Here is a 23918-nt window from a genome sequence, read left to right on the forward strand (position 1 = left end):
TTAAAGGTAGAATTCAACACACAAAAAATCCTTGTCAGCACTTTGAACATTTCTTTTAATAAATGACATATTTCAAATCAGATTGCATTTTTGGATGCTTCCTAAATTATTATAATCCAAACATTATTAATAAGCAGTATTTGAAAATACAGCTGCTGTCTTCTAAGATGCTTAGAAAAACTACTGATTTTTATAAGGTGATTTTGTACAATATCACTTTGCTGAAAATGTCAACTGCATCTAGAAGTCTTCTGGAGAAAATTTTGGGGTCTCATGTATAATACCATATCACCTGGAATTAGAGATAATTCTATTTTATTTACAATTTTATCCCTTTAATTTCCTTATTTTGCATTATTGTTCCAGCTTGTGCTTCTGCACTATCTTGCTAAAGAACAGGAACGGTGGGCAGTCCTGTCTGGCTCCTCATTTTAATGGGGTTGTTTCAAGTTTTTCTCAATTTAGGATCATATTGGCTGTGTGTTTGTCATATGGCCTTTATTTTATTGAGATAATGGTCCCTCCATCCCATTCTCTCCACCATTTTTATCACAAGAGCATGTTGGATTTAGTCAAATGCTTTTTCTGCATCTCTTGAGATACTGATGTGATTCCATCTTTAGGTCCACTTATATGATCTATTACTTTCACTGAATTACATATGTTAAGCTAACCCTGCATTTCTAGGACAAAGCCAACTTGATCATGGCAGATGATTATCTTTATTCGTGCTTGTATCCAGTTTACCATGTGTTTGTTGATGATTCTTTGTATTTATGTTCTTCAAGGATATCAGTCTGTAGGTAAAGGTGTGTGTGTGTGTTTACCAAGTTTGGAAGCTAGAGTATCACTGGTTTAGTGGAGCAAGTTTGGAGTGCTCTTTTTGCTTCTATTATTTTTAAGAGTTTAAGAAGGATCAACTGTAGACCCTTGAAAGTCTGGTAGAATTCTGCTGTGAACTCATCTGGGCTTAGACTTTTAGTTAGAAGGCCTTTTATTTGTCTCCTCTTTGGTTGTGGGTCTGTTTAGGTTGATTTGACTCTGGACATTTGGATGAATCAATAAATTAATCTATTCCTTTTATATTTTCCAACTTCATAGAGTATAAGTTTTTGATATCATGGGCACATTCCCAATTATAATAACATCAAAGGCAATAAGATAAGATTCCTTGTAATAAACCCAACCAAGGCGGTAAAAGACCTCTACAATGAAAACTTCAAGTCTCTGAAGAAAAAGATTGAAAAACACTTTAGAAAATAGAAAGACATCCCAACTTCATGAATCAGTAGAGTTTATATTGGGAAAATGGCCACCCTACCAAAATCAACATAGAGATTCAGTGCAGTTCCAACAGAAATACACAGAACATCCTTCACAGAAACCAGGAAAATCACAAGATCTATATGGAACCAGAGAAGACCTCAGATAAGTAAACCAATCTTAAAGGAAAAATACTGGAAGGATTGCTATTCTAGACTTCCAGATATACTATAGAGCAACAGTAATACAAGCAATATGGTACAGAAGCAAAACATTCAGAAAAATAGAATAAAACATTAGGTCCAAAATGAATACCCATAACTACAGCCATCTGGTTATTTGACAAATGGGGGAAAAAAGAAACACACACACTCACACACACACACACACACACACACACACACACACCGAAGAAAAGATGGCATCTTTAACAAATGGTGCAGGAAAAACTGGATCCACATAAGAAAACTGAAATTAGAGACATCTATCATTCTGCACAAAGTTATATCCAAGTGAATTAAGACCTCAGTTTGAAACCAGAAACACTAAAATTGCTGGATGAATGCACAGGAAGTACTGAACAAGACACAGGTGCAGGAAGGGGCTTTCTGAACAGAACTCCATTTACCAGGAATTTAGGTCAACAATCTACAGCTGGGATCTAATCAACTAAAAGTCTTCTGTACAGCTAAGGAAACAATCAGTCATGCCAAAGAAGCTCACAGGATGGGAAAGACTCTTTGCCAGCTATACGTGTGACAGAAGATTAGTATCCAGAATATGCAAAGAACCCAAAACAAAGCATCAAGGAAACAACTGATCCGATTAAAAAAATGGTCTAGGCAACTAAACAGAGAGTTCTTAAGAGAAGAAAGAAAAACGGCTACCAAATATCTCAAAAAGTGCTCATCATCCTTATGGACTGAAGAAACTGAAATCACAACTTGGAGATTTCATCAAAGAATCCTCTCTTTACAGCCAATGGAAGCCGTCACAGAAAACCACAACTGGTCCCAATGCAGAGAGCAACAGATCATGGGTAGCCCAGCCCAGTACATACATCTACATCACAGCTCCTCTACCTGTGACTCAGAGAACACAGAGGGAAGACAGAAAAATTGTAAGAGCCAGAATAGTAACGACTCTGCCGTGAGACGGTCTCTCCTAAAAATGGCAGTATAAACAAGACCAGAACAACAGCAATATCACTGGACATGTTAATGTGGAAGAGAGAACAACGTGTGGGGTCCCACCCCTAGACTACGAACTACAAGAACACAACTATTGATTACTGGGAGCAAGAAAACTAGCTTCTCCCAGGCATGAGACCCTTATTGGTTGTTCAGGGCAGAGTGATCAGCCTTGAAACCATATACACACAAGCAACAAGATTGGACTTCAGCAGGTGTACAAACACACACAAACACACAGACACACTAACACATAGAGGCACACACAGACACACACAGACACACTCATACACAGAGACACACAGACACACTCATACACAGAGACACACAGACACTCACACATAGACAGACAGACCCACAAACACATACGCACATGCAGATATAAAATAAAGATGTCAGAACATCAATTGAGTATAGAAATATCACCAAATATGGCTCTTCCACAATTCCTGGTGCACTCCTTTGCTTCCTCTACTCAGTATTTCCAAAGCTCTGCATCAGAGGTCTATTAACAAGCACAACTCAAACACTGCTTTCATTATAAAATCTAGTGTTTTCATTCATTGTCTCCCTCTAGACAATCTTCTTGACAAATGTCACTTTCTTATCATGCATCATAGTGTTCCATAGAACTGATTCAATGTTCTACCTGTAAACAGCATCCTTCATACCTTAATTCTCATTAGACCACCCATGGGCCACAACACACATACACATACACATACACACACGCACACGCACACACACACACACACACACAGAGAGAGAGAGAGAGAGAGAGAGAGAGAGAGAGAGAGAGAGAGAGAGAGAGTCTAACACCAAAGCAAAGACTCGTATTCCACATCTACTAAGACAGCTCCACTCGCAATGAGTCTTTGCCTCCAAAGATGATGTGCCACACTTCTGATTAAAGGAATGTAATAGTAGGAAAAGGCATATCCTCTTCTCTCCATGACAACAGATGGCAGTTTTAATATTCACATTCAAAGATATTCAGATTCAAAGCACAAGGCTATTCTCCATCACTAGAGGGCAGAAGCCGTTCACATAGAGAACACTTCAAGGATTCTCCGTGAGTGGTGGCGAGACTGTCAAATGTAAAAGCTGCCAGAGTAACAGCTGAAAGTCCGGCTCTAATCAAAACACAATTGCTCACATCTAGAGTTTGGAAAGACATTTTTAAATTATATATGAAAATCATCAAATGGACCATTTTAGATGACGTAAGAATCCCATTACGGTGGGACTGGAGGGATGGCCCAGCATTTAAGAATACTTGCTGCTCTTGTAGATAACACAAGGTCAACACCCAGGTAAGGGAGCTCAGAGCACTGCAGGGATCTCCCTCTTCTGGTCTCTAAGGGTACCCATACGTACGGCAGACTCACAAAATAATAAAAAGAAAACAAATCTTTAAAAAGAACCCTATTGTGGTACTTACAATTGACATGAGTGTCAGCACATAGTGCTGCAGATTCTGCCCGTGATGATGGACCATCTTAGCGTCGGCTGTAACCATAACTTCCACGTATCTCGGGTATGACAGAAATCGCTTACTCCTGGAATGTAGTTGACTCCTTTCCCCCTCCAATCTGAACGCCACTTCCTTCTTCCCATGAGTATTCCCAGTCGTGTTGCTGAAGTCAGGAGAGGGCAAAGCAGGTTTCTTCATTTCATCTTCAGGAAAGAAGGAGAAGATAATACAAAGTCATTAAACTGGATAGGGTCAATAGATTGCACAAAATAGAGCAGCCATAACACAATCCTTGCACTGAATGGCATCGCCATGAACACTGTTTTTCGTGGGTGGTTTATGATGCTCATAGTTTCAGAGCTATATGAGCAACCCTGACCCTAAGCTTTATTATACCAGGTCTGATTATTAAAAATATTTATTTACTAATGAGTGGGAAACAATGATGAAGAAATTCCTGCTTTCCTCAATAGGCAAATGGGCTCCTAAGTCACGGCTAGAATTTAGTCTCATTACATAGCAGCCACATCTTGTCTGGTGATATTTTATAGAATACAGGGGGAAACAGCATTATACAGTATGTGAAAGCAGCACTGACCCCCCTAAAAATGTTCCAACAGTAGCAACTCAAACCAGAAAATCAACTGCCGATAAAAATCTCGTAAGAGTGACAACATAACTTACTTGCTGATTTTCATTGCTTGCTTCCATAGCAAATTATTAATCACTGTAATGAAAGGAACTAATTTTAAGTACTATGCAAAAGGTTAGCATTTTAATATTTGATTATATGTGCTAATGCAAAAGGTTCATGAATAGCATGGCCGTGTGCACTTTCTTTTTTCCTTCACATCCTCCTTCTCTTCTCTTTCCTACGCTCATCTTCTGTCAAGTTTCTTCAAATACATGGGCAATGGTTGTATTTTCAACAGAAAACTGGACCAAAGAAGTCAAGTAAAAAAATATTCAACAAGATTTTGTTGCACTATAACCACACACACACACACACACACACACACACACACACACACACACACACAGTGACATGATTCACTTCATTTAAATATGAACAGACTCCTATGGTGATAGCAGACAATGAAAGCCATTAAGCACTGTTCCATTATCTTCAACAGCTGTCTTTTGTATTGCTGTGTCCTGAGGCAGGAAAACGGCTCCCTGTTATCTTCTGTTCTTTTCCCTGGGGTTCCTCATCCAGAGATTATCAGTGAACAATTGCTGACCCAGGAAGACCCCAGAAAAACTGCTGCATATAAATCTCTGGCTAACAGGGGAGGCTGAAAGTTTATGTTTCAATGTATTTGCTCATTTGTTTCCAGATTATTGGAAACAAACTTTGAGCATTTATACACATCGAGAATGTTTAGGAAGTGAGGCATACACAGCACCTCATAAAGCTTCCATACCAGACAAAGGGACAGAAACACAAAGTTAAGGATAACATTTTAGGTTCTTTAAATGCCTCAATAATAATAGAACCAAGTGGCAAATTAGTTTATTCCATCAAACAGGCTGGCTAACATTCGGGAGTTGGCAATGCCAAACACTGACCTAACTTCCTTGAAGAGCCAGTAACATCCACTGAGTCACAGGGGTCCTCACAGCAGGTGCAGAGAATGAGGGAGTAGAGTAGGGACCCCAAAATGCACCCTCTCTTATGCTACCAAGCGATCCTCAGCAAGGTAGCCATGACCACTCAACATACAAAATGAACTAAATATCAATTAAAGACCTAAAGGAAATGCAAGAACTGTAGAATTCTTAGAAGAAAATGTGGGGAAATTTTTCATGACTTCTGATTTGAAATGAGTCCTTGAATGTAATACCAGAAGCAAAAGGAAAAAGGATAAAGCTGGAGAATTAGGGCCATGTCACCCAGAAACCTTGAAAAGGAAGCAATGAAGCACGCTCCTTATCTTAACCTGGTATCAGGGAAACTCTCAGGAATCCACGAGGTTGACCCCAAGACTCCTAGCAATAGTGGAGGGGTGCCTGAACTGGCTTTCTCTAATCAGATTAATGACTACCTTAATTGTCATCATAGAACCTTCATCCGGCAATGGTAGAAGCGTTGCAGTGACTCACAGCCAAGCCGAGATCCTGGGGTTCAGTTAAAGAGAGGGAGGAGTGATCATATAAACAAGGGGAGGTCACGATCATGATGGGGAAAACCAAAGAAATGGCTGACCTGAGCTAGTAGGAACTCACAGATTCTGGACTGACAGCTGGGGAACCTGCATGGGACCAAACTAGGCCCTCTGAATGTGGGTGACAGTTATGTGGCTTGATATGTTGAAGGGTGGGGCTGGCAGTGGGACCAGAACATATCCCGGGTGCATGAACTGGCTTTTTGGAGCCCATTCCCCATGGTAGGATACTTTGCTCAGCCTTGATACAGGGGGAGGGGCTTGGTCCTACCTCAATTTGGTGTGTCAGACTTTGTTAACTACCCATGGGAGGCTTTATCCCTTCTGAGGAGTGGATGGGGGGTGGAGTGGAAGGAAGTGGAGGGGTAGGAGGAGAAGGGGAGGGAGGGGGAACTGGGGTTGGTATGTAAAACGATATAAAATAATAAGAAAGAAAGTTCAACAATCACATGTAAACTAAAAGGTACGGTAACTTTTGTTAATCATCAATACAAATAAATGCTGATATGTGGCAGTGGGTTTCAAGTCTAGAAACCTGTCTCCAGAATGAGCGTGTGCAGCCACTACGGGATGCTGTGTGCTAATGAATTGTAGAGGAAAAGCAGAAGAACACCATAACTTATCAACCGACACTATATTATCCATGCATAGCTCAGTTTGCTTATACACCATTTGAAATAACCATAAGAAAATGTACAACTATGGACAAATAACCGAATGACTTATTCAAATCTACAAATTCGTATTTGATTGGCACATGGTAGGAATAAATCTTGCTACTATAAGTGAAGGGAGTGAGAAAATTAAACATAGAATATTTTTATGTAGGTAAAAATTAAAATTAAGTATATATTTTTAAAAGATATGTGTGTACAATAATGCCATCTTAGAGAGAGTGAAGGAGATCAGAAATTGGGAATTAGAGTAACATTTGCTTCAGATACTGCAAGGACGAGGACAGAACGACAGGGAGGAAGTGCGGTTAGGCTCCAAACCTTTAGGCTGTGCTTCTCATCCACATGAATATACAGAACACCACTAACAAGTCCTTAGCAGATACATCACACTGATTACCACTACATCAGTGTGCCCGCTGGCATGACTGCCATGTTCTGCCGTTCTGACAATGGTGTCTAAAGCAGGGTGATAATAAATTAAATGCACAGTGTGAACATTAAGGACATAGTTTTCCAACTTTTTCAAATTTGATTTAACACATACAAAAAAAGCCTGTGACTAAAATCCCAAAAGGCTCAATTTAAAGCTCTATAAATTACTCATCGTGAATACGAAAATAAGTAAACCATAGAAGGGAAACAGTCAGAAGGGATGAACTGAGTGTTTGCACAGAAAGACGACCCTCAGACATTCAAAAGTAGGAACCTTAGAGGTATTTAAACATTGATCCCATTATTTAGATTTTTTTATCAAAATATACAAATATGTATTTATAAAATGTATATAATGAGCCAAAATATATAGAATACACAGCCCAACTTTAACAGTATGGCTTAAGAGGCTGATAGAAAAATAATTAACTTAATATCTCAGTGCTCTTGAAATGATTACAAGTTTATGTTGCTATTATAGTTTTAAGAACTAAAGTAGTATCAACTAATATAACATTCATTAACAATCCACAAGCTAAAGCATTCCATTCCATTGTTTTTTCTAAGTATTTATGCTCAAGCACTATGACTAACGGTGGTAAGCTGACCTCTGTAAATACCGTATATAAATGGTCATTACTCAAACACGTTTGCCACCCAGCATAGTGACACACATCTGTAATACCAGCACTTGGGTGACAGAGCAGAAGCACAGGGAATCAGGATCATCCTCAGTTGCTTAGCACATCTGAGCCCAGCCTGGACAACATGAGACTCAGTCTCCGAATACTGAAACACATTTGCCAGTTCAACCACATCACTTCTATGCAATGCTTCCCTATCTATTTCTGTTCCACCAAGTCAAAGGCTAAAACTGATTCTTGTCCTTTATTAATAATAAGCATATTACAACATGGAACAAATTTAGATCAACCCTAACCACAAGATCACGAATATCATAGTAGAATAAAAAAAAATCTTTAAAACTTATGCCGGCAATAATACCTCATAGCATAGTGTTATAAGTCATAGAAAATACTTAAATTAATAGTTGCAAGAATGTACATTGCTCAAAATTATGAGTATACAATAACATGATTAGAAGCCCATATTTCTACGTGAATGTCTGACTGCTACCTCACACTCATAATTTTCCTCCCTCGTTTTCAGCTTCTGGTGTCTACACATGTCAGCAACAGCTTCCTAGTACCCACAACTCAGCCACCACTGTATGCCACCACTGGGATGCCTGCCCTGCCCTTATTCTAGCTTCTAGCCACTTTGTCTTGAAATTTCCCCTTCAAATGTTCCTTGAATTACACTTGCTTTTAACTGTGCACCATTTTATTTCTTATTATTAAATTAAAGTGCAATCGCTCTTCTGGAAAATAATCATGCTCTTAAATTCATTGAGGTATTTCTCACTCTAGAAGTCTTAGAATGAAGAATACAAAATTAGATTTGCAAAAGCCGTCCAATGCTCTAGCTATCTTCTGTTATCTGTACCTCCATTCACCTTTAAGTCCACTTCTAACGAGTGCTCTCTCATTCACGCAAGATGAGACCAAATGTTTCCAGACTAGAAGATTCCCCCACAGTGTAAATTCTACATCCTTCTCAACAGATCACCACTGACTAAGCACCACCACCTACCTCATCAAGCTGTGAATTCCCTGGTGAGTGAGAACACTGTTGGGCAACAAGCTCTTCTGAGCTCAGTAAATGCTAACAGAGGGTAGAAAAAAGACTAAGATAAAGAAAAGAGAAGAGAGGAGGAAGACAAAAGACAAATGGTCATGATGGTTATGGGAGAAAGGAATAGCCTGAGAAATGGTGACAGAAGTGCCTAGTGGGTATGACTTCAGCAAAAGGAAAACACTAATGAGATGTCCAATGGCATCAGATCAAGGACAGACCCGCTGCCGGAGACAGTCCCATATCAAGCCTAGTGCTGCTGTCTGTCTGTGCACAGGCTAATATGTGTTTGACCAGAAAGAAAGCTATTTCACAATTCTCCAAAGCACAGAACTATTGGCATAAAATCAAAGCATGTTTAATCTAGTGTATCGACATTTGAAATCACTGCTGAATGCACCAAAGGTCAAAGAATTGCAAACTCTTTGAAATGAGATATGACCATTTCAGATACTAGTTACCATATTTCCTCATGGGTGAAGCTGTTCTGGATCTATTATATGCTCTAGAGTTCCATGCCATTGAATTAATACTATCAATAACAATAATACCTATATTTACTGTGTTGATTATTTATTGTTAGTTCAAGCTATATATGTTTACCTCCTTAGTATTAACAAAAACTTTCTATGAAATAGGCACTATTATTCAAATCAGTTTATTAGTGAGGAAAATTAGAAAGAGAAAGGTTAAGTGTGCTATCTATGGTAAGATAGATAATAAAATAAAAACCAGGGGTATTATTTTTTATTAGATTTTTTTTAAAAAAATTCAATCCAAATTCCCACTCCCTCCCCTCCTTCTATTCCCTCCACTCACCCTCCCATCCCACCTCCCTCTAATCCTAAGAGTGGGTAAGGCACTTTGCTTTGTGGAAGATCCAAGGCCCTCCCTACGACATCTAGGTTGAGCAAGATATACATCCAAAGAGAATAGGATCCCAAAAAGCCAGTACATACAGTAGACATTAATCTCAGTGCCACTGCCAGTGGCCCCTCAGTCTGTTAGAGCCATACAAGTTGGTCCTATGCTTGTTCCTTCCCAGTCCAGCTGGAGTTGGTGAGCTCCCATTAGCTCACCAACAGGTAAACTGTTTCAGTGGAGGAACCCTTCATGGTCTTGACCTCTTTGCTCATATTCTCATTCCCTCTACTCTTCAACTGGACCTTAGGAGCTCAGACCAGTGCTCTGATGTGGGTCTCTGCCTCTGTTTCCATCTGTTGTTGGATGAACGTTCTTTGGTGATATTTAAGATAATTATCAGTCTGACTACAGGGGAAGGCCAGTTTGGGCACCCTCTCCTCTATTGCTTAGGGTCTTAGCTGGAGTCATCCTTGTGGATTCCTGGGAATTTTTCTAGAGCCAGGTTTCTTGCTAACCCAATGGCTCCCTCAATCAAGATATCTCTTTCCTTGCTCTCATATCTGTCCTTCCTCCATCTCGACTATCCCATTCTCTCAAGTTCTACACAACCCTCCCCTTCTCCTCTCCTCTTCCCCTCCTCCCCTTCCTTCTACCCTTGCCCCCATGCTCCCAATTTTGTCAGGTGATCTTGTCTGTTTCCAATTTCCAGGTGGGTCTATATATGTTTTTTTTTGGGGGGGGGGTGTTCACCTTATTACTTAGCTTCTCTAGGATCATGAACTATAGGCTCAATGTCCTTTGTTTATAACTAGTATCCAAGGGCATTATTTTTAAACCAAAGCTATTCTATGGCATAGAAACTCAAAAATCTACATGTCTCTAAGATTTCTCATTATTGAAAATCTCAAGAACATACTCAAAGAACTACAGACTATAGATTGTGTGCTTTTAATGCTTAGTTTTGAAGAATTTCACAAATTAAGACATGGAGTCCCATCTACTGGTAGTAAATGTAGAAAGACGTGGATTTGCCTGTATTAGACGGAAGAATGAGCACATCATCAGGCTTCTGTGCAGCCTTGGGTCAGTTACTATTACTGGACAATTTTTATAATACACAGACATGTGACACGGATTAAGTGAAATTTTCATAGCCAGCAACTGAATGGCATAACAACGAAATGAACTCAGATTTTCTCAAGATAGGCTTTGCAACTGAATACCACATCACACGACTCTGCTAAAAGCAATATGTGACAACACACTGAATGAGGAGAATTTAGCACCAAAATCACCAAGGCAAACGTTGTTTCTTTGAGACTAAAAGAAAAACTAGCTGGTCATGCTCCTGAAAATATGAGGTCTCATCTTCCTTGCATTATAGAAATGTGGAGTTCAACTAATACATAGATATCAAGGTTGGTAGGTCTACTAAGGACAAAGATTTGAGACCACTCAACTACTATCATTTCATCCAGTGACCCTACAAGAGCATCAATAGTATTCTTTCTCTGACTAAAGAAGTCTCTTAAACCCACAGTTAACTTACTAAGTGATACTTACTTTTCTAAGAATTTTTATTATGACTAGATGCTGAATTTCATCAAGAACTATTCACCTCAGGCTAGAGGAAAGACTCAGCAGTTAGGAGCACTTCCTGCTGTTGCAGAGGACCCAGGTTCTGTTCCCAGCACCAATCCCACAGCTCACAACCATTTGTAACTTCAGTTCTAGGAAATCTGACGCCCACTTCTGGACTATTCTGGCACCAAAGACATACGTGGTACATATACAGAGATTTAGGTTAAAAAGTCTTGTACATAAATAAAATGAATAAAATATTTTAAATATTATTTCATTGCACAGATCCAGGAATGTTCAACATAGGAAAAATAAATTGTTTTAATATATCACATAAGTGGATTGAAGAGCATAAATCACATGAACATCACAGATGGAAAAATCACTTTTGACAAACCCAACAAGCCTTTCTTACGAAATTCTCAAGAAAACAGGGCTGGAGAGAACATATCCTAACATAATAAAGACTACATATTACAAACTTTTAGTAAACATCATGCTAAATCGAGATTGCAGAAAAACATTCCTACTAAAATCAAGAATAAGAAAAATTGTTTGCACTCCTATTTAATATAGTGCTAAATGTCTTGGCTATAGCGATAACAGAAGGAAACAAAAGAAAAAAAACAATAGGAAGGGAAGGAATCAGGTCATAATGTCTTCAAAAATATGTTATTAAAATTGCTATTAGATTCAAGTTGATTATAATTAGAATCCTTGCTTACTTTTCATGAGTTTAAGCAGCAGAGAGCCAAAGATTTAGATTTACTTCACTAAGCATTACATGCTAAGCTATGTTTTGGGAGCCAGAAATAAAGCTATAACATAAGCTGAATGGCTGAATAGTGAACTAATATTTATATATTCTTTATGAGGATATATTTTGTGTAGTACTGAACTGCATTCAGTTCCTTGCACACAGTAGACATGAACTCTAGTACTGAGCCACATCTCAACCCTCCTGTCTCATCTTGAGGTAGAATCTTAGCAAGGGCCCAGGCTGGCCTTGAACATACTGTATAGCTAACCCAGGCTGGCCTTGAACAATTTATGTCTTTACCCAGGTTGGCCTTGAACACACTATGTCCTTACCCAGGTTGGCCTTGAACACTCTGTAGCTAACCCAGGCTGGTCTTGAACACAATATGTAGCTAACCCAGTCTGGCCTTGAACTTGCAAATTTCCTATGTCAAACTACAAGAGTAGTTGGGATTACACGCCTATACCACCAATTCTGGATAAAACTTGAAATATTTGTGAACATATGTGTGTGTCTATATATATAATTATATATGTATATATATATATGAAATCTCAATTCACAATTATATTTTTCCACAAATCATATATATGCATATATATGCATATTCTATAATTTCAGTTCACATATATATGCTTTATACATGCATGTATATATATGAGTGTGTATGTATGTGTGTTTTCATGTACATGCATATGTATTCACAAGTCTTTCAAGTCATTTAAACTTCTCTCTTTACCTGGCAAGTAAACCTAAATAAATAGTAACTGTATTTCATAGCACAGACCCCCGGGCCATCAGAGTATTTGGTCCCTCAATAAGCCCTCATCTCCACTGCTCTTTTCCTATGGGATAGGAGCCAATTACAAACCAAATCCATCCATGAATGCAGACACAGAAGATCTGAAGAAAATATTACCACATCTGCTGAAAAAGCAAAGTAGGGGCTTTGGCTTCCCTGGTCACCCTCTGCTTCACAGAGGGTCTTTCTGGGTGCCTTCCTGTCTGTATCTCCTTACCCCAGAAAAGAAACAAAAAAGAAAAAAGAGGGAGGGAGGGAGATGGCAGGAAGGAAAGAAAAGAAATGGAGAGAAAATAAAACTAAGATGTGTGAGAATTGATCATAGGGAAAACATGGGTTCGCCTTAGTTCACACACACAAAAATATTCTTGATGAAATTCAACACCTGTTCATAATGGCACTTGTTAGCAAACCAAGCAACTAGCATAAAAAATTAAATAAAACTTTGAATTTAGGAGGAATTCTTTGGTCAGTAGAGGGTAAAGAAAAATCTAAATCAGACATAGTATCTCAGAAAAGGTTGAAACTGTTCCTAGTCTGCAACTGGTAATGAGACAAGATTTTCATTACAATTATTCCTATGGACTGTTTGAGTAATTTCAGCAAAAGAGACAGGCAGAGGAAATGAAAGACTGGAAAATTAGAAAGAAAGAAATAGAACTGTTTTGTTATTTATAATCCTAAAAGAATGAACAAAACAAATTTAACAATGCTGCTGAATATAAATGGCAATAAAAAAATCTTCATTGTTATATAAAGATAATAATATACAGATGAAATTATAAAATTGCCTAGTTTACAATAATAATATAAATGTTATTGTAAATAATATATCCATGTAATACCCAGAAAGGAAACTAACAAAAGGTATACAACATTATGACAAGAAAAATCTATAAAAATTTTAGAAAATTAAAGAATAAATATATAACAGAACATGTTGATAGGGTTATTGGACACAGCATATAAAAATATCATTTCACTGAGCCTGAGTATGTACTAATCTTGCAGAGGTTCCAAGTTTAGTTCCTAGCACTCATGTCTGGAGGCTTACAACTATCTGTAACTTCAGCTCCAAGGGCTCTAACACTGACTTCCGGCCTCCATGGGCATCTGAATTCATCATGTATGTACACACACACACACACACACATTCGTGTGCACACGTATATTTTAAAGATAAATCTTTGAAAGTGGTATCATTTGACCAAACCATTTTACTGATCAAATGAAATCTAATCTAAATCTCCTATTTGGAATTCAGCAAGCTGACTGTAAGATTTCTATGTATATTTCAAGGATTAAGAAAGGCCTTTAAAAAAACCTGGAAGGCCGGGCGGTGGTGGCGCACGCCTTTAATCCCAGCACTCGGGAGGCAGAGGCAGGCGGATCTCTGAGTTCGAGGCCAGCCTGGTCCACAAGAGCTAGATCCAGGACAGGCTCTAGAAACTACAGGGAAACCCTGTCTCGAAAAACCAAAAAAAATAAATAAATAAATAAATAAATAAAAAACCTGGAAGGTCATGGGCAGCCTCCTCCCACACACCGAGGATGAGAGTGTGAAGCAGTGTGCGGAAACTGACGGAAGCATGCAGAAGAGACCAGTGGAGGGGAACACCATTCCAAAACAGACACATGCAAGAACACTACTCTGTTACCAATTATGTGATCAATTTTTGAGAAGGTTCCATGAGATGCTGAGAAGAAGATATATTCTTTTCTGTTTGGGTGGAATGTTCTATAGATGTCTGTTAGGTCCATTTGGTTCATTACATCTGTTAGTGCTCTTATTTTTCTGTTAAGTTTCTGTCTGGTTGACCTGTCCATTGGTGAGAGAGGAGTGTTGAAATCACCCACTATTAGAGTGCGGGGTTTGATGTATGCTTTGAGTTCTAGTAATGTTTCTTTTACATATGTGGGTGCTTTTATATTAGGGGCGTAGATATTCAGAATTGAGACTTCCTCCTGATAAATTGTTCCTGATCCATCCACTAAACTTCTACTCATTTCTTCTGTTTGCTTGTTTGATAGCTTTCCCACTGAATGCTTATATTGTACTTCAAACTCAAAATCACATTCCTTATACCAACTGCTAAGTTTCTAGTGCCCACAGATACCCTGATCACAATAAATGAAGAGAGCATTCCCGCTAATTACCATTCCCTCCGTCATTCTGCCCTCAAGAATAATAATAAAATTACTCTTGGAGTAATCTACAACATTTCTGATTTTCTACCTTCACCCCATCAATTATCCATTTCACCATCATCATACACGTCTCACTGTCTTCATAGCCAATGTCCTAACTTTAGATTTTCCACACTTTCCCAACACTACTATCGCCACTCCCCACTGTGCTTGTGCACGCTTTGGTTTTAACTGCCCTGCATCTGGAATTAACTCCTCATAACTTTCTGGGTACCTACCCCTCCGTTTCCACTTAACCCATAAAATTCAGCTGCATTGATTTGACCCCACAAGAAGGGATCAGCTGGTTGATTAAAGCATGGTTGTGGTTATTTGGATGGATCCCATAGGTACATAAAGTTTGATTTGGTCCCCAGTTGGTGGAACTGTTTGGGAAGGTTTCAGAAATGAAGCCTTATTAGAAAAGGTGCGTAACTAGTGCTTGGCTTTCCCAGTTAGACACCACTCTTCTCTCTTAGTCAGTCTCTCTCTCTCTCTCTCTCTCTCTCTCTCTCTCTCTCTCTCTCCTGCATCATGCTTATGAATCCAGAAGAAGATTCTCAGCTTCTGCTCCAGTCTCATGTCTTAATGCCTAGTGTCATGCTCCCCACCATGATAGTGATGGACTCACCCTCTGAAACTAGAAGCCCCAGTAAATTATTTCTTCCATATGTTACCTGGGGGTCATAGTGCTTTCAACAAAAATGAAAATGTAACTAAGACAACTACCTTCAATATAAGAAATTGGTAAAGGTCAAGTCAGACCAGACTAAGTTCTTAGAAACTATTTCTTATTCCTTGTTGAACTAACCAGGAAACTGACTTTCAATTCCAAAACAGTGGGTTGGTATTGAAATGAAATCTTTTAATAAGGTTTTTACAGGCGTTTGTTTCAATGAGCTTGCTCTTACTTACCTTGCAGAACTGTGTCACAGTACCATCTGAGGGTCCATATTTCCTATTAATTACCTTAGCAACCTAAATGGTCCAAGCACTTTCTCAGCTATAGTGTGCACACACTTCTGCTTCCTTATAAAAGATGTTCCACCCTCTCTCTCTTCCCCAGACTATTTGACTTAGATAATGTATTATTATCTCAAACAGACTTTCTATGACCAATATATCCAGGCTGAGTACATCTCCTATTAGGCTTCAGAGTATCTTTGATAGAAAACTTACTTCGATACTAAAGTTCCTCAACCATTTACCCAGCATAACTGTTATAGAAAGAATATGAAAAATGAAATACAATATATCATTTTGTTTTATAGAAGAGAGAATATAAAATTTAAAGCTGAGAGGTGAGATAATAAAGGCATACTGCATGCTTAGAAATAATTCAAGGTAGATCTTATACTAACTTGTAAGATATTCTATTATCTTGGATTCTAAATCTCCCATCTTAAACTTAAAAAAAATTATGGCTTGTACCATAACCACAAGAGAACAAATAGACATAAGTTATAAAAGAATTGGATATCAATTTGCAATAAACTAAGTCTCTATAACTCGTAATTAGTATGAGAGCCCCAAATTAAGATCCACTATCATTTTATCTCTATATATCAAGAGGACCTAGATATATATTTAACTGGCTCGTAGTTAGAGTGAAGTGTTGCAATTTTTTTAATTTGAGAAAACATAATATGTTGATGTAGAAGAAAAATATCTGAAGTAAAAATCTTTGAAGGATAACTAAGTCTAGAGCAGGACAAAGGAAATGAAGGCAGCAGAGGAGAGAGCTCTCTAAGAAGGCAAATGGATCTAAGAAAGGAAAATACTTGGGTCTACCTAGTTGCTAAGTGAATAACTGAATACAAACATCATAACAGGAAACAGTTGGATCTAAAGCAAAGACTGAAAAATGTTCTAAATGCAACAGAAGAGACGAGCAGGTGTGTCAAGAATTTCAAAGGCTTCTTAGCCAGAATTCCTCTTGCTCAGGAGATCTGATCATGAGCCAAAAGAAGTCTGCATGGGCCTGAAGATTCCAGGATTCCCAGCCACAAACAAGAGAAGTCAACTTAGTAGAGACCAAAGCCTCATGCTCAATAGGATCACTGGATCAAGGGGTCAAGCTGGCTGGATAGACTAGCCAGAATGGGCAAGCACCATTCCAGCGAGTGGGCTACTCTTCACACACATCAGGATTTCCAGAAAACAAATCTTCCTTCCAATCCACAGTGCAGCTCTAACCAATTCTTATCGCTGGTGTAATGCTAAGGGACTCAATGAAGTATACGAATTTAGAAAATCTCACTTTAAAGCCATGTGACTCTCAATTTAAAGCCACAGGTGTTCTCGTCCTCTTGCTCTCAACGAACGCTGTGTGTGTGTACTCTCAACGAACGCTGTGTGTGTGTACTCTCAACGAACGCTGTGTGTGTGTACTCTCAACGAACGCTGTGTGGGTGTACTCTCAACGAACGCTGTGTGTGTGTACTCTCAACTAACGCTGTGTGGGTGTACTCCATGACACAGAGAAGACTGGGCAACAAGGAGCTTGAGTAAGGCTCACAGGATCCCATCTGCCCACTTAGGAGAACAGTAACAGAGGTCCCAAAGAGCTCCAGAGTTCCTTTCATTTCGGCGAACACTCCCAGCTTTCTTTCCCCGTTGTATTTTATTTATTTCATTTTGCTGGTGGCATTTGTGGTTTGATGTGGTTTGATTTGTTTGATGAATACTCATACATGTTTCTTTCCAGATAGCCTCCCTGTATCAACAGGATTATGCCTACACCTTATCTATCCATGAGCTTCTGGTATCTACCATGGCTGGGGTTAGCCAAAACATTTCATTTATACAGTCTCAGTGTGCACAGTGACCTCTGACCCTGGAAACAATTTAATCTAATTCATCAAGACCAGAGCTGAATTAAAATCATTCAGAAAAGAAGTTAATTTTGTTTAATTATGATGACTCATGTACTAAACCTTTAGCTTTCACCTCCTTAAGGAGTTTTCTTGAAGATTCAGTTGTTGGGATAGGAAAGGGTTACTAAAAGGTTCTGAACAATAATGGGGGAAAAACACCTTGTATAATATTTCACTAATTATATTCACAACTCTTCACTTTTACTAATAAAGTCATAATTAGTAGCTAATATTTTAGGTCAGTAGATGATTGTCTTCGTTAATAGCCAAAAATACACATGTTAATTGGAACTAAAATTGGAGGAATCTATTCATGAGAATAGATACTACATTTATGTTTGATAAATATTGTGTAGGAACATATATTGTAATTAATTTAAGAAAAACCCTAAATTCCAGTTTTCCGGTTGCTTTTCATTTGTAATTTTTATCATATGTCTTTAGTATGAAAATCTTTTAAACCAAAGAACCTAGCTTTCTTGGAGCATTTTCCTGCTAATGATGAATGCTGGGCATGAATGTGAAGACCTGCACATCACTGTGTGACACATCATGCATTCAGAATGCCACTTGGGAGTTTCTGTCTTACAAAGCCACACAATCGTTAAACAAGCTGCTCCTGAATAGCCCATCTGATCTGGCGAGAGCTGCCCTCCGTAGCGTCCCATTGTGAAGCTGCACACACATTTGTGTTCTCTTTGAAGCCATTATGCGCATGTTGGAAGCAAAGGAAATATTTCTTATGCCAGTAGATTTAAAGTATAGCCTTGATCGCAGTGAGAGCCACTCCAAATGGCAGTCTCCTAACAGCAAAGGTTAAATAAGAATAATCTCCCAGAGAAAACCTTCAAAGGCCTGCATATCCTCACATCCCACCATGGACAGCATCACAGCATTTAGAACTAGAGTGTATAGACACCTACGGTGTCAAAGAAATCCTTCCTAATCGCACTCTTTGGCCTTGGCACTGTTCTTTGATGATAACTACAGGTATTTCATTATGTGAATAATGAGGATACACACATATATGTAGGCCCAAACCTAACTTTGCACAAAAAGCAAGCAAAATATTTTACCAACAATAGATTTGTCGTGCATAGAAATCCATGACTCCTCCATCCTAATAGATTATAGATATTTAGTAGTCAGGGTTTTATAAGAAAAGGAGGATGAAAATCAACTCTAACATATCGCTGGATCTGCAACCAGATTTGTAAAAGAATATGTGATTACCTAGCATCTGTGTGTACCTCCTGGAGAAACTCCCAGACAAAAAAGGATGGGAAAAGCATTGTTTCTCATATCAAAAACCTGAAAATGGCCCAAAATGTTACTGGGAAAATGGATATGGTGTCATGACACACTCAAACAGCATCAAAATGGAAGAACTGCTGTCATATCCACCAAAAAAGATGCCTCTGAGAAGCAGGTCAAACCAAATGGTGCTATAGAAGCCCGCAAATGGCATGTTTCCACGGAAGAGTGTCAGAGACACATAAGGTGGGACAAGGTTTGCACTGGCTTTAAGATTCCACGAGAAAAAACTGAATCACCATTCTGTGAATAGTATATTGAAATTAAAACTGCCTATGGTTGTTCACTATAAATTCTATAAAGTGAATGCATATTTGGGGTTTTAATTTACTACAAAAATATATGAAATGGGTGATTTCTAATGGATTCTTACAGTAAAATGCTTTTGACAATATCATTTAAGAAATGTCATATCTCATGTGCATGTGAATTTAAGAGTTGAACTTGCACAACTAAAAAGTAGTGTGGTAGCCATGAGAAGCAGGAAGGATGACGTGGAGAGATGTTAGTCAAGGTACTTCATCTGTATCAATAATAAACTAGGAGGCGCTACTGTGCCAGAGAGACAATTTTCATAAAAGTGGATCATATTCTCAAAATTGATGAGTAGATTTGTTTATCACAGAAACCATCCCACAATGTATATACTCTTCACGTGTAATGGGTGGTGCATTCCATTTTATCAACTAAAAACGTAGATGAGAACCAGTAAAAATTTAAGGTAGCATTAGTTTAGCTGAAACTTCAGCTAAAGTTTACCTGAAACTTCACAAGGCCCATGGGACTGTGTGGAGGAGCTCCTCTTTAGTTCCTGTCTGTATATCAGGTGGGGCTTGTTATGGTCATCTTCATGTTCACTCCCATCTGCCTCCATGACTGGTTCTAGGAAATATTCGCCATCGTGTGCCTTGAATGTTCCCATCTGGAATGGAGAAAGTAACATTAACTTTTCCCAAGAGTGACTGTGTAATGAATTCCCATTGTACTACCAGATCAAACAGTACACAGGGCTGAGGCCCTAGCGCAGAGAGATACAGTGCTTGCCTGGTACATGTGTCCCTAAGCTCCATCCCCACTATGACAGTCAAGTAGAATGAGCTCACAGGGATAAAACAGCAGAGCCCCTTTACTAAATGCTATCAACTGGACACAAGTTTCCTCTCTGTGGTTCATGCTTCTTTCCCCTCTTCTGAACGAAGTCACAAGACTACATACTATCCCAATTTAGCGTAGGCAGTGGGTATTCCAGTTATTAAAGAGAAGCACTGGCAAAGCTCTCAAAACAAAGAAGATCTAGAATTCTCTATAAATGTTACAACTGCTTGGTTCGGTCCATGGAAGGCAATGGGTGGAAAGAAGACTGTTAGCAGTAGATGAAGGTCAGACTGGGTAAGATGGGTCTGGAGCTGGGAACTCGGAATCTGCTTATGAGAAATGAAAGATGAGGAAGAGGTTTTACCAAGAGCAACCTACTTTTTGAACTCTAGAATTCAACAACAAACTTGCTATTGGCCTGTGTTCTTGACTCACATTCCCAACTCTAACGTGTCTAAAGCCACCGTTTGGTTTTGTCCAGAAAAGTTGTTTCTGCAATGATCCATTCTTCAGTAAATGGCCAACATATTTCCAGATTGTTGAAGAAAACAACTAAGAACTTGTAGAACTCAGGGATGAAACTTTCTCTCCTATCTTACATCAAACCCATTGCCACAATTTGATGATGGTTCAAGTCCCACAATATGACCAAAATCAAATTAATTATACCAAAATTAACTACTGTATCCATGATTGAATCTAATACCTTGACCTTCCTAAGCAGAGAAATATTTACTATGTTCCAGTCCCCACATTCTAAGTCATACAGGACATTCCTTCACATGCATAAAACATGTTAAATCAATGGTAAAGACAAAGTATTTAATTAGTGGTATTGCATCAAGTACACAGACAACTAGAAAAAAATCCATCACACAGAATAAATACCAAAGAACTAATAGTGTAATCTCCAAAAAATAATACCATAAAAACACTGGAATAGAAATTGAGAGAACTTTGTTATAACTTTAAAATAGGGAAATTTTATGATGTATTAAAGAAATATAAAAGATAGGGGCTAGGAAGATGGTATAATTAGTAAAGTATTTGTTATGCAAACATGGAGACCTAGCTGCATTCCCAGCAACCAGGCAAGAAGTCGGGCACAGTGATGCATGCCTATGATCCCAGTTCTAGGGAGACAGAGGCAGGAAGATCTCTGGGGTTTGCTGACCAACCTGCCTAGAAAAATTGGTACACTGTAGTTCCAATAAAAGACCATGTCTCAAAAAGAATAATGTGATTCTAGAAGGGTTTCACTGATGAATCAAAACATTAAAAGAATGAATGATATCATTGAACAGCTAAGGGGACACCACAATTAAAGGCAATATTCTGGCCATTAGAGTACGAAATAGGGTCTTACATTGCTGGTTGGTCAAACATGGAAATAATCTCTCAAACAGTGGTCAACGTATAAAGAGAGATTCCTCTCCATGGTCAGATAAAGCAAAAAAGCACACATACAGGCATTACTCACAAACATCATAGCTAACTCCAACATAGAAGCCAGAAGCCATTCATATCTGCGCATTCACGTGAAATCCATTTCAATCATTTAACAGATATTTGAAGTAAAAGGCTATTGTCTACTTTCTGGGTAAGATGAATGAGGAGCAGGAAGTCGCACAGCTATTGTGGTTTGACTCGGTAGGTGAAGGCACTTGTCAGCAAAGCTGAAGACCTGAGCTCCATCCCTAGAATACATATGGTGGAAAAAAAACTGACTCCTGAAAGAAGTTCTCTAACTTCTACATGCACACTGTGGAATGCACAGTATCCCTACACACACACACACACACACACACACACACACGCAAGAGAGGGGTAAACACTGAACATTGAATACTTGGCTTCAAGCTGGTAGCACTCTCTAGGAGGCGCAGCTTCAATGGAGAAGGTGGATCACTGACTTTCTTATTACTTTTCGCATTGCTCTGGTTGGAAATACCTGACAGTCCAAATGAACCCTTCCTTCTTTTTGTTTTCCAACCAGAGCAATGAGAAAAGTAATAAGAAAGTCAGTAATGATCAATGTGGAATATTTGTACACTGTGTGAAAATGCCTTGCTGTGATCGGTGTCATAAGAAGGTAAGTGTCAGCAGCTAGGCACGAGGTATAGGCAGGACTTCAGGAGACAGAGAGAATTCTGGAAAGAAGAAGGCCAACTGTCTAGTCAGATGTGGAGGAAGCAGCATGAGCAATATGAGAGATTAGGTAACGAGCCACGTGACTGAACACAGATTAAAATAAATGGGTTAATTTAAATTATAGGAGTTAGTGGGACAAACCAAAGCTAAGGCTGTGCTTTTATAATTAATAATAAGTCTCTCTGCTATTATTTGTGAGTTGGCAGTCCAAAGCAAAATCTGACTACAAATGATACCAAACTGGGGCACTGAACATGGAGTTCATTGCTCTCAGCATAGACAGGCATGGCTCTTTTAAGAGGCCCCGCTTTGTAGCAAAGTTATGAGCAGCTGGCATGCTAGGTAAAAGTGCCTGCTACTAGCATAACAAATTCCCAGAGGTGGGACAGTATCGTTGACACAAAACTAGACCATCGGGGAATGGAAAAGGCAGAGCTAGCCACCAGACCCAAGCAGCAGCCACTTAGTAGTCTAAGGTTTGGCTCACACTTCAGAGAATGTTGTAAGTGCACAATTGCAGGCATTTAATAAAGTCATGTCAAGAATAAGAAAATCTCTGAACAGATATAGAATGTTCAAAAATGTGTTTAGATGCTAAAGAAAGAAAAGAAAGGGGGTATAAAGAGTCATAGAAAGTGTAACAGTTTAAAAATAATGAAGTATCATCTTTAAAAAAGAACTAAAGTAATATAAAAAGAATAAGCCATGTAGAGATGGGAAATACACAGGAAATACAAAGATCCTGCATGGTGCTTTGTTGACTTTAAATTTTTTTAATGCTAATGTACAAAAAGCAATAGTTGCTGAGAGACACTTAATTATGGACCTGCTAAATTAAACAAACATATATATTTTCAGAATGGTTTAACTTCAAAATGGAAGTCAGAAAATATATTGTGTTAGGGTAGAGGTTTATACCTCAAAAAAAGTTATAATTCCCTTCAAAATTAATAAAGATCAGATTTGATCAAGGGAGACCTCCTGAGGATCTTGGCTGCAGACATGAGGGAAAAAGTCAAGAAAGACTACAAGACAAGTGATATATATGTTGATCCCTTTATATGGGAACAGCTCTGAGGCTGAACGAGACATAATAAATCTTGTTGACTACAGAGTTCTCATAACTTATTATTACATGCCATCTTTTCATATGACATGGATAGAAGTTTGGGTATACAGTCCAAAGGGACTTATAAAGTTGACAGATGCCTTTTGCCTGCTCAAACATAGAACAAAAAATCATCTTTACCTGATTTGTGCACACAGCACATTCCATACTTGTATCAATGCAAATATAGAAGAGAAATAAAAGGACCAAACATCATTGAAGACAAGTATCGCAGGTGATCTAGCCTCTCAGAATGCCTCTGCCACAGTTTCCTCAAAATGCTC

The 23918-nt window shown here is 38.6% G+C and overlaps 1 protein-coding gene across 1 annotated transcript in view; it reads right to left on the reverse strand.

The window, feature by feature from the left end:
• Adamts20 (ADAM metallopeptidase with thrombospondin type 1 motif 20) overlaps positions 1-23918 on the reverse strand; it is a 121122-nt gene that overhangs the window by 82760 nt on the left and 14444 nt on the right. The window contains exons 3-5 of the mRNA XM_038342994.1: positions 20040-20202; positions 16197-16199; positions 3895-4130 (exon numbers count right to left, since the gene is read on the reverse strand). Of these exons, the coding sequence (XP_038198922.1) occupies positions 3895-4130; positions 16197-16199; positions 20040-20202 (402 nt within the window). The remainder of the gene's footprint in view (positions 1-3894; positions 4131-16196; positions 16200-20039; positions 20203-23918) is intronic.

The sequence above is a fragment of the Arvicola amphibius genome, chromosome 9 (assembly GCF_903992535.2).
Source record: "Arvicola amphibius chromosome 9, mArvAmp1.2, whole genome shotgun sequence".
NCBI lineage: Eukaryota > Metazoa > Chordata > Mammalia > Rodentia > Cricetidae > Arvicola > Arvicola amphibius.